General features: G+C 39.3%; 1 protein-coding gene across 1 annotated transcript in view; it reads right to left on the reverse strand.

Annotated features, from left to right (window-relative positions):
- Positions 1–574: 574 nt before the first annotated feature.
- The window catches only part of apaf1 (apoptotic peptidase activating factor 1), a 45,669-nt gene continuing 26,019 nt past the window's right edge, over positions 575–20,224 (reverse strand). Inside the window, exon 27 of the mRNA XM_085386908.1 lies at positions 575–1,490. Coding sequence (XP_085243034.1) covers positions 1,344–1,490 — 147 coding nt within the window. The 3' untranslated portion in view covers positions 575–1,343. The remainder of the gene's footprint in view (positions 1,491–20,224) is intronic.

Raw genomic sequence — 20,224 nt, forward strand, 5'->3', positions numbered from 1 at the left:
TTAGAAGGAAATTTGATGATTGAACAGCAACTTTAAAAAAGCACCAATCAGGAAGGGCACAGTGTGAGAATAACACAAGCATTATTGAATTTCATCCTTACTTTGATTTATTCTTTTTTTGTGCTTATTGCTCCAGCTGCACATGGAGTCCACACCTTTCTCACTGACGTGAGTGGTTTCGATAAAGGTACAGGGACACTTGCCTCTCTCAGTAAAACCTCAGAATTTTCACTCAAATTAAGGATTTGTTTTTCAAGTCACATTAAGAAAAGCATCCTTAAAGATTGTAACTACTTTTTCCAAGTGCTCTCAACAAGTGAAGGCTCAGTAGTAAGACAGCGTGCAGTAATAAGTAATATCTAAAGTTAAAACAGTTATATAGTTATATGAAAAAAAGGCAATTAAAGCAGAAAAATGTCTTAAGACTGGCAACATGAAATTCGAGTATAAATTATAAATCACATGCTGTGATTATATTTTATAGAAAACATTTCCTTTGATCCACGTTCAAAAGTACAAACAGTTCTGACATACAAATAACCTCTTCAGCTTTGAAAAGAATTTAATTCATAAAAACTTTATCATGCTATCCATTTTTAATGCTCATCAAAGTGCACCAAAAGCTCCAAATGTGCTGGTATGTTTAGAAAGTGTTGACACAAAGCACACATACCCTCTGTTACCCACAGTATGTGCATTCACGAAAAGGCTGCAGTGTCTAGAAACGGTTTGAAACTGTCAATGATGAATACTGACCCAATGCAGAAGTTCGAAAGCATCACAGCACAGACAAACCAAACTCACTTCATCACTTCTAACAAATCATAGGACGTCTATGATAGCTTTTACGATTACATACATACATACACACAAAAGTGGAAAATCTCTTGCACATGTGCAATCCTCAACCCCAAAAAACACATATTTTTCATTTAAATCTTTCATCTGTTGGTAAATAGTAGTGATAGAAAAAAAATGGGTTTGAGAAGAACCGATGATCAGGTTTGCTGGCTTTTTAGAAATCAGTGTTACCTTTTAAATGCACCTCTTTGTGTTTAAAAAGATGTGTGTAATGCAGATTCAAGGAAGAAGATTTCACAGTGCATCATTTAAAGCTGGCGCAAACTGGTCATGTGACCCCAGCAAAGTGTATTTGTCTAATGCTCTCAAGGCTATTGTTACTGACTGTGCAAAGTGAAAATGTAAACTGTTTTTCTTAGATGCGCAGGGCGTTTAGCGTTGGACAAGTCTGCATACATTATGCAATTGAGCAGTTCTTGCAATAAGCTGGATGATGGTGTCTGTTTCTGTCATCTTTTGGAGCGGTGCCGGCGGCGTTATCGTCACACCACTCTCTGGAGGATGTAGAGGATGCCGATATTGTCGATAGTGACGAAGGTGGAGAAGTCAGATGACACGTGTATCTTCTTTAAGGCGCTTCCCGTTGTATAGAAGGTCTGCAGAGCTTTGCCTGTCTTCACTTCCCACCACTTGATATAAAGAAGAAGGACAAAAAAACAAGAACATGTTCAAATCATTACGTTTGACCCAAGGGTATCTGAAAGAACAAGAAGTTATGTACAAACCATTGAAGAAAATATGTATTTAGTTACATTTCTCTGGAACAAGTAAATCAAGGCAGAAGTCGTGTAATGTACATTATGATTTGTCTGATTCATGAAACAAAGACAACAACAAAAACTAAAAAGACTCAGTAGTTTACGATGGCTGCCCAGAAGACCATTTCGAATTTAATATTCTAAAATCTCCAGACTCAAACTCACGCACACACCCACAGGCTCTCTCAAATACTTCGATGGAGACCCATAAACACACCACCCCCTGCAGCTTTTTTGAGTTATTCCCTTTAATCTCAGTTTAAAGTTGACATTTTCCATTGAAGCTCCTTCTCACTGGGATGAATCATCAAAGGCACATCAAGTCAATCATTAATAGCTTGGCACGAGTGTGTGTGTGTGTGTGTGTGTGTGTGTGTGTGTGTGTGTGTGTGTGTGTGTGTGTGTGTGTGCATTCAGCGTTTACAATATTAGGCACGATGATGACACATCAAAACAAGAAACGATGCCCCTTCCAGCTAAATAAAGATGGCGTGACTTTTTTAATAGGTTTAATCTTTAGTAGCTGAGCATGTTTTTGTTATGAACCTTTAGCTGCTCTGAGTGTGGGTTAATAAAGGAAAGCAGGCGAATCCCTAAGTCTATCGACAGACTGCAACAGAAGAGGTGGCAGCAGCAGATTGCTGGCTTATAGGAGGTGCGCACACTCACGCACACACACAGCCCATTAATCACACAAACCCTACAGCAACTTTAAAGTGAGCTCATTTGCATACCCCCCAAAAAGGCATCGCAAAAAAAATGTGGCAAGGTTCCTTTTGTTCAGATTTTCACGCTGCACCACTGTGTGTGTGTGTGCGTGGGTGTTGTTGTTGTTGCTGCTGCTTCAAGGCACTGGCAATACTTGTTCACTAGACTTCCTTCACTGTTACTATTGGCTGCTAAGATCTTGGTAGAAAAGACAACAGAGAAGACTCCTATAATAGTCTCCTAAAATGTCATATTTATAATTTATAATCAAAGCAGTTGCTTTAAATTGGTGACACTTGCCTATACTAGTTAATGTCCTACTTAATGTCCTATATGGTGCAGGTAGATGATTTCATCTTAACTAAGCCCCTGTGTCAGGATTTTGACTTTAAAAGAAAAAGTATCCACTACTTTAGCACTGGGGGAAATGGAGACAGGAGTATCTGGTATTAAAACAAACAAACCAAAAAAAAAAACAATCTTATTGTCTGCAGGGTGAATAATTTTAAATCTAGGTTATTTGTGACCCAGAAGATTAAAGATGTTTTTTTAAATATAGTGCAATGTGGTGCATTTTTCCATTAACATCCTTCTTTAATTGCTAAAAATAATCTTCTCTCTCATGCCCAGACTTCTCCTGGTAGCCCAGCACCTGGACACACTACTATGAAATATTTGTGGTGAATATGAGACAGTTTCTACTGAGTTTAAATGGAACAAAAAGCAGGTCGGGTTACACTTAGGTTATTTTAAGCCCCCCTTTTTGTGGTTTTCACATCATTACACAGCTCGTATCTGACAAGGAACCCTTATGGAAATGGAAATAATGTCTCCATCTCCTTCGTCTATATTCAGCCATAAATCAGACAAGAAAATATTTCACAACATATTATATTAAATATACTTTGTCTAACAAAACATTTGCATACAAAGGCTGCTTTACATAAAAGCTATTAGTACAGATTTGTTACCTTGAACTTCAAAGCTATGCTATGTAATTTGCTACTGCCTTCAAGGCTAAACGTGACCTGAGAGTAAACATGACTTTATGTCAAAGCAATTAATTCCTACATGGTTCATAAATGTGAAGAATGAATGTGAATAGTGAGAGACAGGAATAAGCATGCAAAATACCTTCCTCTCGGATAACACAAGAAAAACTGAAGTTGATACAGAGGTCATGGAGGTATATCATCAATATAATGTGGAGCAACAGCCTTGCTTCTCCTATTTTTGTTCTTATACGCAGTGGCAGCAGTTTATGCATATGCATATAGGGTGTATTTAATACAAGGCCAGCTACAAGTGTGGCCTGACCTTAGCTTTTAAGTTGAATAAAATGAGGTTTGATGATGATCAATACAAACTGAATTTCTCTTTGACAAGAGTCAGGAGAAACAGAAAGTATATAATAAAGGGAAGTATTAAAATCAAGGTAAAGTTATTGGGCACATTTTTTACAGCAGGAATCATATTTCTAAGCAGCTATCTGCATTCTAAATTATGTAATCTGTAGGCAAAATACAATTTCTACATGTAGCCAAAGCCCTGTTTAAGTGGGGCTTTGACTGCCGGACTGCACACCCAAAACTGTCTGCTATCATCCACAATAATTCAGCTTTTTATTTACCTTTTTTTTTTTTATTCCATACACAAGAGGCCCAGAAAAATTCCCCCCACAGACAAGTCGGCAGACTGCCCGATGGCTTCCCAGATTGCAAGGGCACGATCAACCCCACTGTGCAGGTTATCCCTCCTCAGAGAGTTTTCTTTAGTTATCTCCCAAACTTGAAATCAAGCAGCCAGGCTGTGCTAGAGACCTCTAAGGAGGCAAAAAACAGAAGACGCCTGACAGAAGACTGTTAGGTTTCATTTTACAAAAAGCTGCCTGAGTACTTGACCCACTTCAAGCTTCTCCGAAATAGTGAGACCTCAAACAGTCCACTCAAAACTTTTTTTTAAATTTTTTTTAAATCAGGCGGCCTTAGCAGAATTGTCATTCAATCATCAATAGAGCTTAATCAGTCAGATCCCAACACATTTATCTAATGATGGGCTTATCACACTACCCCCCAAAAACGCCTGGAATCTACACTACTTAGTGTAAAAAGGTCAGCTACAGCAAACTGGTGGAAAATTACCATTAGAGAGAGTCTGGCTAACAAGATTTAAACTCGAGTACCGATGACCTTTCATCCTGTATCTCAGCAAAGAGATTTTCAAGGTCAAACCATGATGCCTACAATACAGCCATGAAACAACACAAAAACACGATAGAGGTGGGATCAATTTGATTGGTGAGGCGACAAACCGAGTATATACCGCAGATACCAGAGGAGGGCAGAGACACACTTGGCTAAAGCCTAATTGCATCTGAAATGAAACAAAGATGGCTGCTGCCTGTCAAAGAGCTGACAGCTCAAACAAAGAAATAATACTGAGACGCCTGCTGCGCAAGCACACAAACACATATATGAAAATAAACAGACCAATAGACGGACTGAAACAGGCGAGGAAGAGAGCAAACAGAGTCGAAAAACAAGACTGAGCCTCCCAGCAAACAACGGCTGCAGACGAATGATGAAACTCTTTGACGAAATTGATAATAAGGGGAGTAAAAACTCTATAACTCCAAGTGGTTATAAACAGGGGATTAGCAGAGAGACGCAATGTATGGAGAAAAGAGCTGGTGCAAAATAAATGTTTAAAAAAGCCCGTTGGCTTTGAGGAAGGACGACGGGAGATGTGTGGAGTGAAAGTGTGAAAATCATTTCAGAGTGAGTCTAGATTTACTAGGAGGAAAAAAAAACTTAGCCAGAAAATCGCTATGTTTAATCATTTACACAGGAGGATGAGGATGAGACTATGCTGGGTGGCATGCATATTTATAGTTTTATGTGACAGGAAGGAAAGTGAGCTTTTTCCAAAAGCTGCAGACGGGAGAAAGGTAAATGATAGGTGAGCAAATCCAGACAGATAAAAGATGCTGAAAACAGTAAAACATATTTCACATTTGTCATAACAACTGTTTATTCTCTCTCGTGGGAATATGCAGCTGGGTTTTGCGTTCGTGTGTCACATGGAGGGCCCATATCCTCGGAGCAGATGGCTGATGTGCTGACATAAACACCATCTCCGTGAGACCACTGATATATGGGAGACCTCTAGTGATGCGTGTAGATGCTAAATAACTAAACTGGAGTTGCTTGCTGGGTGTTCTGTGTGTGTTTGGTGACCACTTTGGGTCTTCTTTGAGATGTAAGACAACGCAGTCTGTAGTGAAGCCGCTGAAAGCGGAGGGAAATGGGTTTGTGACAATGTTTGCATGTACAATATGCAAATGCAAAGAAGACAATGCACAGGTGAGGCTAAGTGGAAATTCAGCGTATTCAGAGAATGCATCAGTGCATCAACATGGAAATAATATACAAGCAAAACCAAGTGTAGGTTACACAAATACTACAACTAAAAACACGGGGGATTATTCATTAATAATGGACTTCACTTATATAGCATCCGCCTGCCAGGCAGCTTAGCAAGCAGAATTATGATCTGAAGGCAGTGTTGTGCCAAAAGGAGCTCTATAAACACAGTATAGGATCCTCTTGTTAGCCTTTTTCTTTTAATTAATTAATTTTATTATTCACATTAGCTTACATATAGTTTAGCAATATTTGAAGACACTTTCGACCACAGACACATTAATATATTTCTTTTTCTATCACAGAACCCCCCAAGGACACTTTGCCATGCATACTGGAGGAGCAGCAGGTTCAGTTGTCAATGTTTATTTTTATTCATTTCAATTTTATTTCATTTATATAGCATAAAATCACATATTATCCTTTAATGTTGGAGAGAAAATCCCAACAATCAGACGATCTCTCATGAACTCTTGGTGGCAATGGGAAGAAAATAAAAAAAACCTCCCTTTTAATTCTCACTAAAATAAAAGCTTTATCAAAAAGGAAAGTTTTAAGCCTAGTTTTACTTTAGAGAAGGTGTCTGTCTGCTGAAACTAAACTAGGACCCTGATAGCTGAAAGCTCTGTCTCCCATTCTATTTAGAAAAACTCTAGAAACCACAAGAAAGCCTGCAGGCTAAGAACAAAGTTTTCTAGTGGGAGACCACCTTCATCTACACTGAAGACAAAATTATAACAAAACAATGCTGCCAAACAAGGCCAACATGGAGGTGTTGTGGGAAGATCCTGGTTTTGTCATGTCACTTTTTACTGGGCTGAGGTACAAATAAAGCATCACCTGACACTAGAATATGTGAGAAGAGAGCCGTGGTGGTGCAGTACAGTATAATATTGTAAACGCTGCACTTTAAATGACTGACTTCTGGAATAGCTTTTGGAAATAGCTTTTGGAAATCAGGAACTCAGTTGGCATCCTGTGGCTTCTTACACTTACACTTCTTGCACGTCTCATTCCAGTCCCTGAGGGCCTTAGGCAGCCACAGGAGCAGAAACCATCAGTTTCTGGGTAAAACCGGTGAGCTTGTAGTACATTTTTATTGCCAGAGAAGGACAGGGGGAAACTGTTATGTAATAAACGAATAAATAAAAAACTCAAAAAAAGAACATAAAACAAAAAGAACTTCCTTCTGTAACCATCAAGGGAAAGTGAAGCAGCAGTCCAAAAGCTATCATCCCTGATAGCAAATGATAGAAGTTATACCAACAATCAGTGGGAGTACAAATGGCACTGGATGAAAAGCACAAATATTTATGGCATCTCCTTTGACTAAAACGTGATGTCAAAACAATGGCCACTGATCCCCTTATCAATACAGCCAAAGCATTCTGTAGATTCAGATAGTGTCAAGCTCACATACACAGAGGTTAGAATGACATCTGGGGAAGGCCTGATAGCGTCTGTGTGAATGTGAGTAACCCCAGTTCATCTCAGGCAACAACAGAGGAGAACCAGACTGGCTCAGACAGGCCCTCACCATTAGCTGTGGTGATTCTAAATAGGTCTGCTTATTCGGGCTACCTGAGGGAAAGTCAGGATTGCTTATGTAATAAAAAAACAAAACAGTTTTTATATTCATTTGAGGACCAGAGTGATGCTTATGTGTGAACACAGTTGGGTCTTTTAGAAGGGAGGAAGGAGGTAATTCATCTTCCTCTTACATAAATAGAGTCCAGGGGGAATAAGTACAGTTTCTATGCTAAGTAGAAATAAGAAGAAAAGTATCTAGAGCCAGACCACAAGGAGTGGACGCTGGAGAGGAAGAAGATTTTTAAAAAAAAAGAAAAAAAAAAGAGACCAACCAGAGGTGATTTTGTAAGGCCACCTCCATTTCATAAAGAGAAAGTGAGGGATTTAGCGTGTGAGCAGGTCATGAGTCTAGCAGAGAGGGACACAGCGCGACTCTGAGGCTGAATTATTTATCCAAGGTTCCGCTGCTGAAATATTGATGCTCAGACAATCCTCTACACATCTCTCCCTCACACGCTGGCTTTCTTCCTTCACTTTTCTCTCACCAGCATTCCCACCAGCTACTCCTTATTCACTGCAGATAAACCAGAACCACCCCCCCCTCCCAAAAAATGGAAATGAATATGGATTCTGCAGAGAAAAAAATGAAAAGCAACAAAGACACATCACATCATTGAATTTTTTCCCCACTTTTCATCCTCAGTGTCTTATTGTTCTTTGTCATGTATTCCCCGACTTTATGATTTAAAAATGTAGCAAAGATAAATGAAAAAATATATATATGCAGATCAAGAGACTCCATAACAGGGAAAGAACAAGAAACATCAAAAGAAAGGGCGAGAGACAAAAAATGTACTTGATGGATAAAAGAGCAGCTGGGGATTAAGAAAAGAAGACAAATATATAATTTACACTTAGATTATGTGTGAAACTGGCAAAAAAAACAACGAGTGAAAAGAGGAGAGCTAACTTCAACAGAAAATCTTGTTTTCACATTAACAGTTTGGCCCAAAGCTAGAAAGCTGTGACGAGTGAGCTTCATTTGATTTAATCAGAAAATTACTGTTACATTTACAACACATACATGTAACAGCTATTTTATACATTTATAATAAATCATTTGTTGGGTTTATAAGGAAAGGGCAGGTGTGACCATTTAAATCTTGATTTTATTACAAAAAAATAATAAAAATCAGATTCTACAGCAACAGAAATAAGTGGCCACACTTAATTTAGAAAAAGTAAACAACAATGAAATCATAGCTCCAACCAGCAGGGCTGGAAGGACAGATGGTGGTGATAACTGTGATTCAAACAAGATAAAAAAGACTGAACTAACTTTTGTTATTTTTCCTTTCTAAGAATTTTCTAGAGCAGTGAAAACAAGAGCAATGTGCAAGCTTTTGTTTTTTGCTCCGTTTTAAAGCACAATTGTTTATTATTCTTTGATTTAATTATGTGGATATGATCCATGTGTAGCATTTGTTTCACTGTTTGGCAAAATTTGTTTAAATGTTTAGTAATAAAGTAGTAGTAGTAATAAATAAAAATAATAAAACAATAATAGTTATTTCAGAATATTCTACGTATATTCGTATTTCTATGACTTTAAATTGTTATAACCTGTTACTCTGATGTGCATAACAAAGTCCTAAAAAATGAAACAACTATACTCACAAAGTATCCCATGCCAATATGTTCTTGTCAGTCTGATAACCTGTTCTCATACGGCAGTCTCATCACTTTGACCTTCAGATTAATCGATTGATCTTATATTTATACAGTAATTTCTATATGTTGACAATATCACACTGGTAAGAATCATAGTTTCTAAGCTAAAAGGCTTTCTGTCAATTTTGGATCCAAAAATTATTAAATTGACCTTGAAGACCTTGGTGGATAGAAGCCAATTTGAATGGACTGTTAACAGACAAAATAACACGCACGCACACAAACTCTACCATAAACATAACCTCCTTAGTGAAAGCAATAAAGAACAAAATTAAATGCCAGAAAAAGAATACAAAATGGTAAATGGCCTGTATTTGTATAGCGCTTTACTAGTCCCTAAGGACCCCAAAGCGCTTTACACATTGAGTCATCCACCCATTCACACACACATTTACACGAATGCTTGATGGCAAGCTACATTGTAGCCACAGCCACCCTGGGGCGCACTGACAGAGGCGAGGCTGCCGAACACTGGCGTCACCGGGCCCTCTGACCACCACCAGTAGGCAACGGGTGAAGTGTCTTGCCCAAGGACACAACGACCGAGACTGTCCAAGCCGGGGCTCGAACCGGCAACCTTCCGATTACAAGGCAAACTCCCAACTCTTGAGCCAAAAACATATCAAGATACAGAATAAGTAAAATCAGTAGGAATGCGCCATTTCAAAATGTATTTTTATTTTTGACATCACAATAGCTTTGCATGATTCACAGTTCAAAACAATCCTTCTGTATCTATGCCTTGCCGTAGCCACTCAGAACATCCCTGTCTAACACAAACGGTTCCCTTCTAGTTGACTTTTGCCTGATTGCTTCTCTCTTGCAAAGAGAAGACTTGAACAGCGAGCTGGTGGGGCTTCTGCGCTTACCACCAGAGCTGTGTGCTTGAGACGACCACATAACGTATACCCACTCTCTTTGTTGCAGCCGTATGACCCACATGGGATGAAAATGACCAACTAACTACCTTGCTCTTATTGCCGTTATATAGAGCCAAGAGTAGGAAGAAACTGCAGACTGAAGCTGAGTTTTTGGCTCACAGGGATCACTTGCACATATGCCGACCTCATTATGTGAAACTTTGGCTGTTTCCTATGAGCACCCACCACAGTAACAGTATATATATGTGACATGAAAGCCTACTTTAAAGAACAAGCTTGAGTAAGCTCATTTGTGAGCGAGCGTCTTTGCATTTTGAAAAGCACACACCACCTAGCTCTACTTTTCCCCTCTATCAGTAATCTAACACATCTTCCCTGCCTCATTTCGTCTTGCTGTTCCTTTTTTTTAAGAACAAACAGAGACCCTTCTTTTACAGCAAGCGAGACAATTAACCCTGGCTTAATGAGCGACGCAGAGGAAACAACCACCTCCAAGAGGCAGATAAATATTTCACCAGCTTGTGTTCATACCCAAAGCCTGACAACGAGTACAGAAACCAGGCCATCTTCATTCCGATATCAACTCTCTCTAAAGTTCTTCGCTCTTCTTTTATCTCATACAGAAACAAATTCCCAAGCAGACAGTCGAGGGAGTACGTGTCTGCTCTGGATGTATTTTGACCACATGAGAAAGAGCATGTGCATGTTAAAATATGCATTAAAAAAAACAAGAAGGAGAACTGTTGTTCTGTCTAAGAAAAAGATAGTCGGCTTTCAGGGGGTCTTTTGCATCTTGTGAGTGTGTGCAGGTATTTTTAGAGCCAGGTCTGCTTCTACGTTGGAGCAGCACTGCGGGATGCTTATTTCTGAAGCACGAACCCATTGAATGAAAGCAAAGCTGCAAACGCTGCCTGAACCAACATGGTGGCCTATTACACTGACTCTTAGAAGGCTATAAAAATGTGTTATTTCCATCTCTGGACCAATTTTGAAGGAGTGGGAGTGGACTGATCAAAGTGAAAGCCAAGGGGTGCAACAAATTCCAAATATACTAAAGGTGGCTATCTTTTTGTTGCTACACAAAAAAGAAAGATTCGAAGTACACACAAGCGTTGCGTGGAGATAAAATGAACCTCATGAAGAAATTAATTGTTATCATTGTTGTTGCAAATAACATAACCTCAAAGCATATTAGAGGAACGACAGAAAGAGAAAACCAGAAAGTCACAGCCACACAAACTGCAGCTATAAATAAAGTTGCGATTCACTGTATTAATAGATTATTGACCAAGGGCTTGTGGCAAGTGTGAACGCTCTCACATGGGCCTATCCCATCCTTTCATAAAACAAAAAACACAGGCATAGCAGATCTTGATGCTTTTTCTCACGATAAGCATCATTCAGTCCAAATATTTATCGTTCTCTTTCAGGATGTAGTCATGCCATCTTCAGATTTCTGTCTAGGCCTGCTTTTGTTTCAAAAGTTGTAAGTATGACTGGCAGCCTATGTAAGTGTTTTTTTCTATCTGAATAAGCACCAAAGTGAGCTCTACATGATTTATTAGTGTAACAGAGTTAGCTTCCAGTGTCAGAATAAAGGACACAGACAAAACATCACGAACTGCAGTTCATTTCGCAATTAAGGGACTTGTTTGTTGGCCTACATTTGATGAAGGGCTGAAATTAGAATCACAGGAGAGAGGTAATAACCTGTGACACACTAGGATTGGAAATAAACATGGCAGCTCCTCAGTCAGCGTTGGTCCCTGTGACACAGCAGCGAAAGGTGCCAAAGAGTGCCAGTTCACTTAGTAAACAACATTTTCAAGACTTGAGCCCACTTATTCTGTTCTATTTATATTTTGGTCTTAAGCAGTAGTTCTCCAAGTTTTCTGAAGGTCTCCTTGAACATTGGCTGGTTTGTACCAGCCCTTGTTTTCTGATCATTCTCAGAGGAATGTTTGTTTTGTTCGTTGGTTTGTTAATCATTCAAACATTTAAAATAGCACCTTACTCAAGGGATGAACCAGTGTTGTGCATACACATAACAGACAATTGGCTGCCTGTTGCAGAAACATTTTTTTTGTAGTTGTATCCAGGAAAAATCCCCAAAACAACACAGTTGTTGACCAACCGTCCTCTTGCACTTGTTTACTTCTAAAAGCCTATATGACATATTTTTATTTCACCATTCATTTACCGCACAGAGAAGGCATCGTTTAAATATGTTAAAGTTTTCTTTAAGTAAACAGTATTATTAAAGATCTTCATGACTGGCACAAGTGCCCTCAAATTATGGTCACCCTTTACTAGCTAAAAGTTAACTGGCACAGTTTGGAGTGTACCATCACAATATTTTAAGGAAACTGGGCAAATAGTGGACAAAATAAAACATCTGCAGCAGATGAACAGGATCTGAAAGTTACAGAGCCCCGCAAGGGACATGGGAGAAAAAAAAAATTAAGACGGACTTTTGCGAGATCTCGCAAAACAAACTCGGGATCTCGCAAAACTTTTAGCCGCATTCTTCGGAGGCCGCCAGCTCGAAGCCGACCGGGAGGTCGAGGCACAATGTGCCGGGAGAGCGGCGTTCCTCCCGGCTGTAGTAGGTCTCGACCTCCCGTTAGCTTCGAGATGGTGGGTGTCAGATCTCCGAAAACGTCGCAGCACTTTTGCAAATATGTGATGTCTTGTAAACCGAGCAGATATTCGACATTTACACAACTACATTCATGCCTCAAAATATCTTAAAAGTTTATTTTGAAGAACCAGAAAGAGTAATATTACAACTAAGTAGCTGCCGCCATTGTTGGAATTCAACTTTTGCGAGATCCCGCAAAACTTTTGCGAGATCCCGAGTTTGTTTTGCGAGATCTCGCAAAAGTTCATCGTAATTTTTTTTCCCTCCCATGTCCCTTGTGGGGCTCTGTAGAAAGTTATGTCTTTAAGAGATAGAAAAATGTATCTGGCTCATCAGTTGATCCATGTGCTGTTCACTAAAGCATTATCAGAAATGTTCTCAGTGGCTGTGAGAAATCATTTTTAAATAATGGAAATCATAAGAAAATTGCCAAATTGTAAAAGAAGTAGACTGAAAAATCAGAGACAAGAGGTCTGATGGAGTGATGAATCCAAATTTCCAATTTTTGGATAAAACAGTTGGGATATGTATGGAGAAGTTCAGGACAACAGTGAGAGTCTACATCATCTGTAAAACACGGTAGAGGTGCTTTCATGGTTTGGAGCTGCATTTGTTGAGGATTTTGTCAAACATTGTGAAATTTTGAAAACAAAAAAGTGCAGTCAAATTTTGATCCACAATGCAATACCATCTGGAGTCCAAAGGCATCCATGTTAATAAGTGATTCTAAATTGGAAGCAGCTGTGGATCTGAGTGTGTGGAGGTCTGTCCTGTAATGGAGTGGCGTCCCCATACTCTATAATGGCTGGGATAGAGGCTCACTAAATCACTTGGTGACACGTGAATTCTAAAATATTCAACATTTTGAAACACACCGCCCCCTTTTTCTTATGTCCAATCAAAAAAAAATAAAAATAAATAAATATCACATATGCAACAAGTATTATTTATGCAGAAGAAGAAAAAAGACTTTACACAACAGGATCTAGAGACAGAAGAATGAATAGTTGTAATGACTAATGTTTAGCCTTGAGAGAAAGCATTAAGATCGGCTTTGCCGGTGAGGAAACATGAGACACATTTACTCATGGCTTAGTCAACCTCATTATACGAGAGTCTTGACTGCTCGATACCTCACCCATCCCCCGGGAGAGGTGAATGCAGTTACTCTGGACAGTTCTTTTTGCTCAGACCTACGCAACTTGCTGCTATGCTATCAACTGTCTCTTGAGGGAAGGTCAGCGCAACCTTCACTCCTTCATTTCATCTAGTCTCCCCGCCCTCCTACCTCACTTTGAGTCTTGCTTGGAGTGATGACTGGCTCTAACAATTCACTGGCCGCCAAGGAGTTGTTAGGACGCTTAATAATGTTGGCTTGAGCTGATGAAACAGCAAAGAGACGGATTTTGATATGATGGATGAAAGCTAAAAAGGCACACTGATAACCACAGTGTGTGATTGTATTAAAAAAAAAATCTAACGACAACTGAAGGAAGGTGTAAAACAGAGATAACAGAAACAGGATGAACAGGTCTTCTGGGAACCCAAGAAAAATAGGGACTGGAAGCAAGGGGAGTCCAAGAAAGTAAAAAGGTGAAATTGTGTTTCTCCCTTTTTCCTCCATCACACGTTCGCCTGATAAGTGATGGCTGACAACAGAAGTAGCAGGGGAGAACCATCACCTGAAATACTCGTATCCATCTGGGCTTACACCTTTTAGAAGTGTATGTATATATGTATGCTTGTGTGCGATTTAGTATGTGTTTGGCAATTCTGTGCTGCTATTGCCCTGTTCTAGTGAAGACTATGTTAATTTAAGGTGGAATTTAGTTAGTTAATCAAAGTTAGTTGGTACAATCACCGCCCAATAATGCAAAAAAAAAATCACATTCAATGAGTTTTCAATGCAGTCTCGATGCTGAAGGTTATTTTCTCACATTAGTAGCCTTTTTTACAGAACTCTTACTTCCTATCATTTCCTGGTACAAAGAGGATGAACAGTAGCAAAGTGGTTGGTCAGATGACATACCTGTGCAGGTAGAGAGATGGTTGGGAGAGAGGACTCTTGGAGATTGGGTGAACAAGGGTGATGGAAAGAGCTACAGTAACTACGGGGGATATAGCTGAACTGCCATATCATGAAGATATGGAAAAGAACTGTTGAAGCTGGGCAGGAACAGAATAGGAAGATCAGAGAAGATTCATAGATGTAGTGAAGGAAGACATGCAGAGGGTTGGTGTGGCAGAGGAGGAAACGAAGGATGGGATGTGACAGAAGCGGATAATCTGATGCGGCAACCCCTAAATGGAGTAGCTGAAATAGGAAGAAGACTTCTCATTAGGGCTTGCTAGATTATCCAACAAGTTTCTTGGATTCTAATTTTAAAACAAGTCTGATCCAACTGATGCAAGATGATCAACCAAACAGGATTCAGATCCCTGCTAACGACATGGCTCCTAAGCCTGGTTTATGACAGGTCGCTTAGTAACACAGAACAAACCTGAAGCCTGGGTTAAACTCTGTTGAGGATATGGACACGCAAAGCTGGGGACCCAACAGCCTAGTATTCATTTGGGTTATACTTCTTTGAAGTTCACTGCCCAGGTGCATGCGTAGCTGGTGACTGTCATTTAAACTCACCGTCCAATAAGCTGACTCATGGATGCAGAAAGTATAAAATCTCCTAAAGAGTACCCACAGTTACTGATTAGGGCTCAATACTATAGGACAGGTCTTTTTCTTTTGAGTCAGTATTTACAAAGAGACACTTGAGTGCTTTTGTTTTGTTTGTAACATAATGGTGTGAATTATTCTGGGCTGGTGGGGGTGCGTGTGTGTTCTTGCAGTCAGGATGAGCCTTTTCACACCTGCTGCCTCCCTGTTGGACCATGGCACTGTGACGGATTGTCTCATCGCCGTTTGCAGAGTTTGTGTGTTCGTGTGTGTATCAAGGCCAGGTGTGAGACAGGTACAGCATTTCCTGGCAGGACCCAGAACAGAAGAGAGAGATGATGGGAGTCACTGTAGAATGTAACGGCCTCTCTCTGAGGGCTGGACCACGCCACTACATCAAATCCTGACACACACACACACACACACCCCAAACAATTCCTGAAGGCGTTTGTTTTGTAAGAAATACAAGCAATTTAATGTGTTTTTTTTCCTCTTTTTTTTTTAAGAGAAAAAGAAACACTGGTGACAAGGAGCACGAGAAGTTTAATTAAACACTCTACACCGGCATCTACCCACAACAGGGGACTGGACTAACACATACCCTCACACAATGGCCTGCTGCTTTTAATTACACTCGCATCATTCACCCAAGCATACAGAGAAGCAGGGCGTGATAAAACGCACAGAATGAGAGCAGCACAGACGTGGAAAAACAGCAGCTTGAGAGATGATTAAGGAAGGAGTACTGACAGAGACAAGAAAACACAAAAGCACCAGGACAAACAAGAAAACATCATTCTGCACAGGTGGCCAAGGAGACAAATAGAAGGAGACAAACAATAAGAGCTACAAGGCTCGTGTTGTATCATATCAAGCCATCGTCTAAGAGAGATCCATGGGAGATGTCACCCGCTGTCACTGCTCTGGCTCTTATCCGGCCAGCAACATCATCATTCTGCTAGCATCAACACACCGAGTCACACCGTGGAAGGGCTTCTCATGTTTACAGCTGTGATCAGAGAGGATCTGATAGCTGAAAACTCTCCACTGAATCACATCGCGATAAGGAAAACATTCTCGGGTGTGCTCCGCTTTGCTTAGTATGACAGCTGTCTTCCAAAACGCTGTCGCACAAATGAAACGTGGTTCGGTCTTAGCAGTGTTATCACCTGCTGTGTTTAATCCGTTTAAACTGAACTTTGGTTCGTTTGTTCAGATAGGAACTGAGTAATCGCACTTGGGTGTGGACCAAAACAACCGGACCAAGACCCTTTGAAGGAGGTGATCTCATTGCAGATCCAAACAAACTCCAGTGCGGTTTGTTTATGGTGTGAACGTGAGCCGATCTCGATCCGAATCAACTACCAGGTGTACGTTGTAAGTTTGAGCTATAAAACCTCCAATACTCACGTATGCTTTGTATTCTGGCATGTGGCAAGGTACTATAGATGTGCAAGGGTCTGTAGGAGCTAGCTACTACCTGTGAAATGAACCTAAATTCTCCAGTAGTCCAGAACGCACTTTCTTCCTGTACTTACTACATTATAATCTATGAAATAACTGCAGAATTAACAAAAACAGTGATTAAAGGGTTCATTTTGGTTTATATCAAACCTAATCTAAATTGTTCTTATGCTAATACTACTTCCAAATATTGCCCCCAAGATACATTTGCTGCAGTCTTTAAATTTTGGTTTGCTGTTTCTCTGCATAAACACATTGGTTTAGATCTGTCGTGTAGCATTACGAGTCAGTGGAGTTTCGAGCTCTGTAATGCTATTTATATGTGCTGATTATTATTCAAATTCGTAAACAATAAAGACTGCGATCACATCCTGATTCTGGATCAGATTTTTTTCTAGCCAAGTTAATCAAATTGGTCGACTCCTGACACCAAACATATTAGGAACGTTTTAAGCATTTTACAGTTGTTTATTGAAACCACGAAGAATGAATTTGTTATTATGGTGAAGGTATAGTTTTACAGTACACTGCATTGTCATTTTCTTTACTCTGTTATCAGGTTTGATGGTTATAAACTCTAATTCTAAATTCTAATTAACAAAAAAACAAGTTACTCAGCCCTCATGCTCCTCAGCTAAGCCTTTATTTAGAGCTTTTGTGGTGTTCAAGCCAGACTTCGATATCAGCCTACATCTATGATCCAAACGCACATCTTACACAATCCCACTGATCCTTCATAATGAAATCTTTCCCTTACACCAGCTGAGGATAAATACAAACCAAATACCCTTATGAGGGCGCTCAAATGATCGCCAGGCCTTTTTCCAAGACTGACAGAAGAATGATTACCACATAAAAAGACTCCATGAATCATTCTCAAATCTGAGAAAATAGTTGAGTGATAGTAAATAGTATCTGGCTTTATATTTATTCATAACTGTCAGATCCAGATGTCAGAAACAGAGGTTTTAAATATCAGCTTACTTACTAATAAGTTTCCATGTAAAATTGAAGACATTTGTTGCAGAATGGGCGAGCGTGGAGACACGCTGACAATAATCGTTAAAACAGATTATTATTGTGCTTTCTCAGTCCGTGGGCTATATTATCTGTCATGAGAGATACTCACTCTGTCAGGGTAATTACTATGACAGACGGGATGGCTTCTCATCGCTGTCCAGCTGACACACTATGTGATTAATCAATCAAAGCCTGAGGCTGAGGGAGGTTCACCCTTTAAGACAGGCAGAGTAATCCATCACCTCTCCTCAAATCCACTCGCTGATCTATCACGTCAACATGCTTCGCTGAAGAAGACAGAGGGTCTATGAAACGGCGTAACAGAGTGATTCGATTCCCAGAATAATTATGACCGTCATCCTGATGTGACGCAAGATGAAGCAGATGAGGTCTGCATTAGTGCTGCGGGTAGAGCACCCCTGTTTGTATATGTTTATTAATAAACAAGCAGAAGGGTGTTTTAGTAGACATCTAATGCTTTTCTTAATAATTTTGTCACAGTTTTAAGGGCGACATAAGCAGATTACAGCACATGACTATTAGATTTTCACTGGCAGGTAAGTTTGAGGATGAGATAAAGAAAGAAAAAAGGATTTAAACAAGTTTATTTTGGGGTTTTTTGTTTTGCTTCTCAGGTTTTTAATCTGTTGCTAGCAAACCATGATCACAGGAATATTTTTATTTTGGTGAAAATATAGGAAACGGCTTTGTTGCCAGAATTTTGGTGTGAGACCATTATCATGTCTGTGTACCAACTGTGAAGTTCAGGCTGATAATCAGTTGGCTTAGCTAGATGCTTTTACACTTCTGTCTTTATGTGGATTACACAAATTACACACACACACACACACACACACACACACACATACAAATCTTGGATGATCAAATACATCATGCAAATTTTTGCCAACTGTAGGGGAAAGGAAATGTTTGGTTTAAGAAATATTTAAATAGTTAAATATGAGTAAGTAGTTGGATAACAGTAAATAGCTATTTATTTGTAAAAATCTATTGAATATTGTTTATATCTATTCATAAATGTATAACAAATGTTCTCTTCCCAGCTTAAAAATAAGTACTTAAAAAAATAATAATAATCACATACACATATTTTAATTAAACTGCCTTTAGCTTAGATAGTGGCGCACATTCACTGTCTATGCACGACTTGTTTTAATATGTATTAATATTTCACTCAGAAACTGTATTTATGAAGAGAGTTGGACTATGAAAATCTTTTCCAGTACACTCCAAAGACTCAAGAGGTTAAGGTCTGGATGCTGTTGTTGCCCATCCTTGTGTGAATATCCAGAACCAGTCAATCTGAGCCGATGAATCCTGGCATTGCCATCTTGGAATATGCTGTGCCATCAGAGAAGAAATTAAATTCACTGATGTAAAAAAGGCATAAATCAGGTAATTCAGTAACCTATACTTGCAGTTTAGTGGAAGTTATTGGTGCCTTTTATTATGGTGGTACAGCTTTTATCTTGCCCATGTGCTGTAGTCATTCTTATTGGTAGCTTTTATCTATGAACATAACTCGTTATTTTTTATTTATCCGTTATCAATGTTTGAACCTTTTATTGTTTTATGTAAAGCACTTTGGTATGCCCAAGGCTTTTAAATGTGCTCTATAAATAAAGATTGTTGTTGTTGTTGTTGTTGTTGTTGTTGTTGAAGGCCTTTACGCATTTAAAATTCAGGTGGTGAAAAAAAAAAATCTATTAATTCTGGACACTTAATGAAAGACTCATTCTGATCATGGTTTGATGCACATGTCTGCGACTGATCATGACTTGATGTCGAAAACTACCCCAGATGATGAAAACTGCATCTTCAGCTACAAGAAAGGCTACGAGGAAGTGCATCACTTCAGGAGTGTTACAGTTGTTTTTGACATACACAAAGTTGTCCACAATGAATATATACATACCCCCAGATCAGATTGTCCAGTTCTACTGTAACAGCAAGCGGCCAACAATGTGATGGAAAACATTGAAAATAACTCAAAGTCTTTAAAATGCAGGATTTTTTTGGGTTACAGCCTCTATTTACCAGTGATTTGGCTGGAGACTGGGATCCTCTCTCCCAAAGTGCAAGTTGATGGGTTGCCACTTTGAGGGGTATTTACCCACTCTCCACAGCACACAAACAAATGCAAGGAGAAAGAAAGGGACTTTTACAGAGGAACCTATTTTTATTTTATTATTGTTCAGTTGCTGATCTTTACTGTAGTGGATACTGCTCAACTCCCATTATTGTGATTTCTTATGTCATGTTTCCAAAAGCTGCAACAGAATAACTCAACATCCAAAAATGGCCCTTATTATCTAAATCCAGAAAAAAATCTAAAGATCATAAATATTCTCATGTATGATGTCATGCTACAATCGTGGTCTTTTGGAACCGCCTGGTGAGGACTTTTATTCTTCGACTACTCTGCACATTCACTTTATACCTCGAGGACACAAAAATACGTCTGAAAGAGCTTTTTTTTTTTTTTTAAATGTTTATATTCTAAATACCAAAGA

This window comes from Rhamphochromis longiceps, linkage group LG17, assembly GCF_057381845.1.
Source record: "Rhamphochromis longiceps isolate RC_006_pf linkage group LG17, R_longiceps_female_GT1.1, whole genome shotgun sequence".
Classification (NCBI taxonomy): domain Eukaryota; kingdom Metazoa; phylum Chordata; class Actinopteri; order Cichliformes; family Cichlidae; genus Rhamphochromis; species Rhamphochromis longiceps.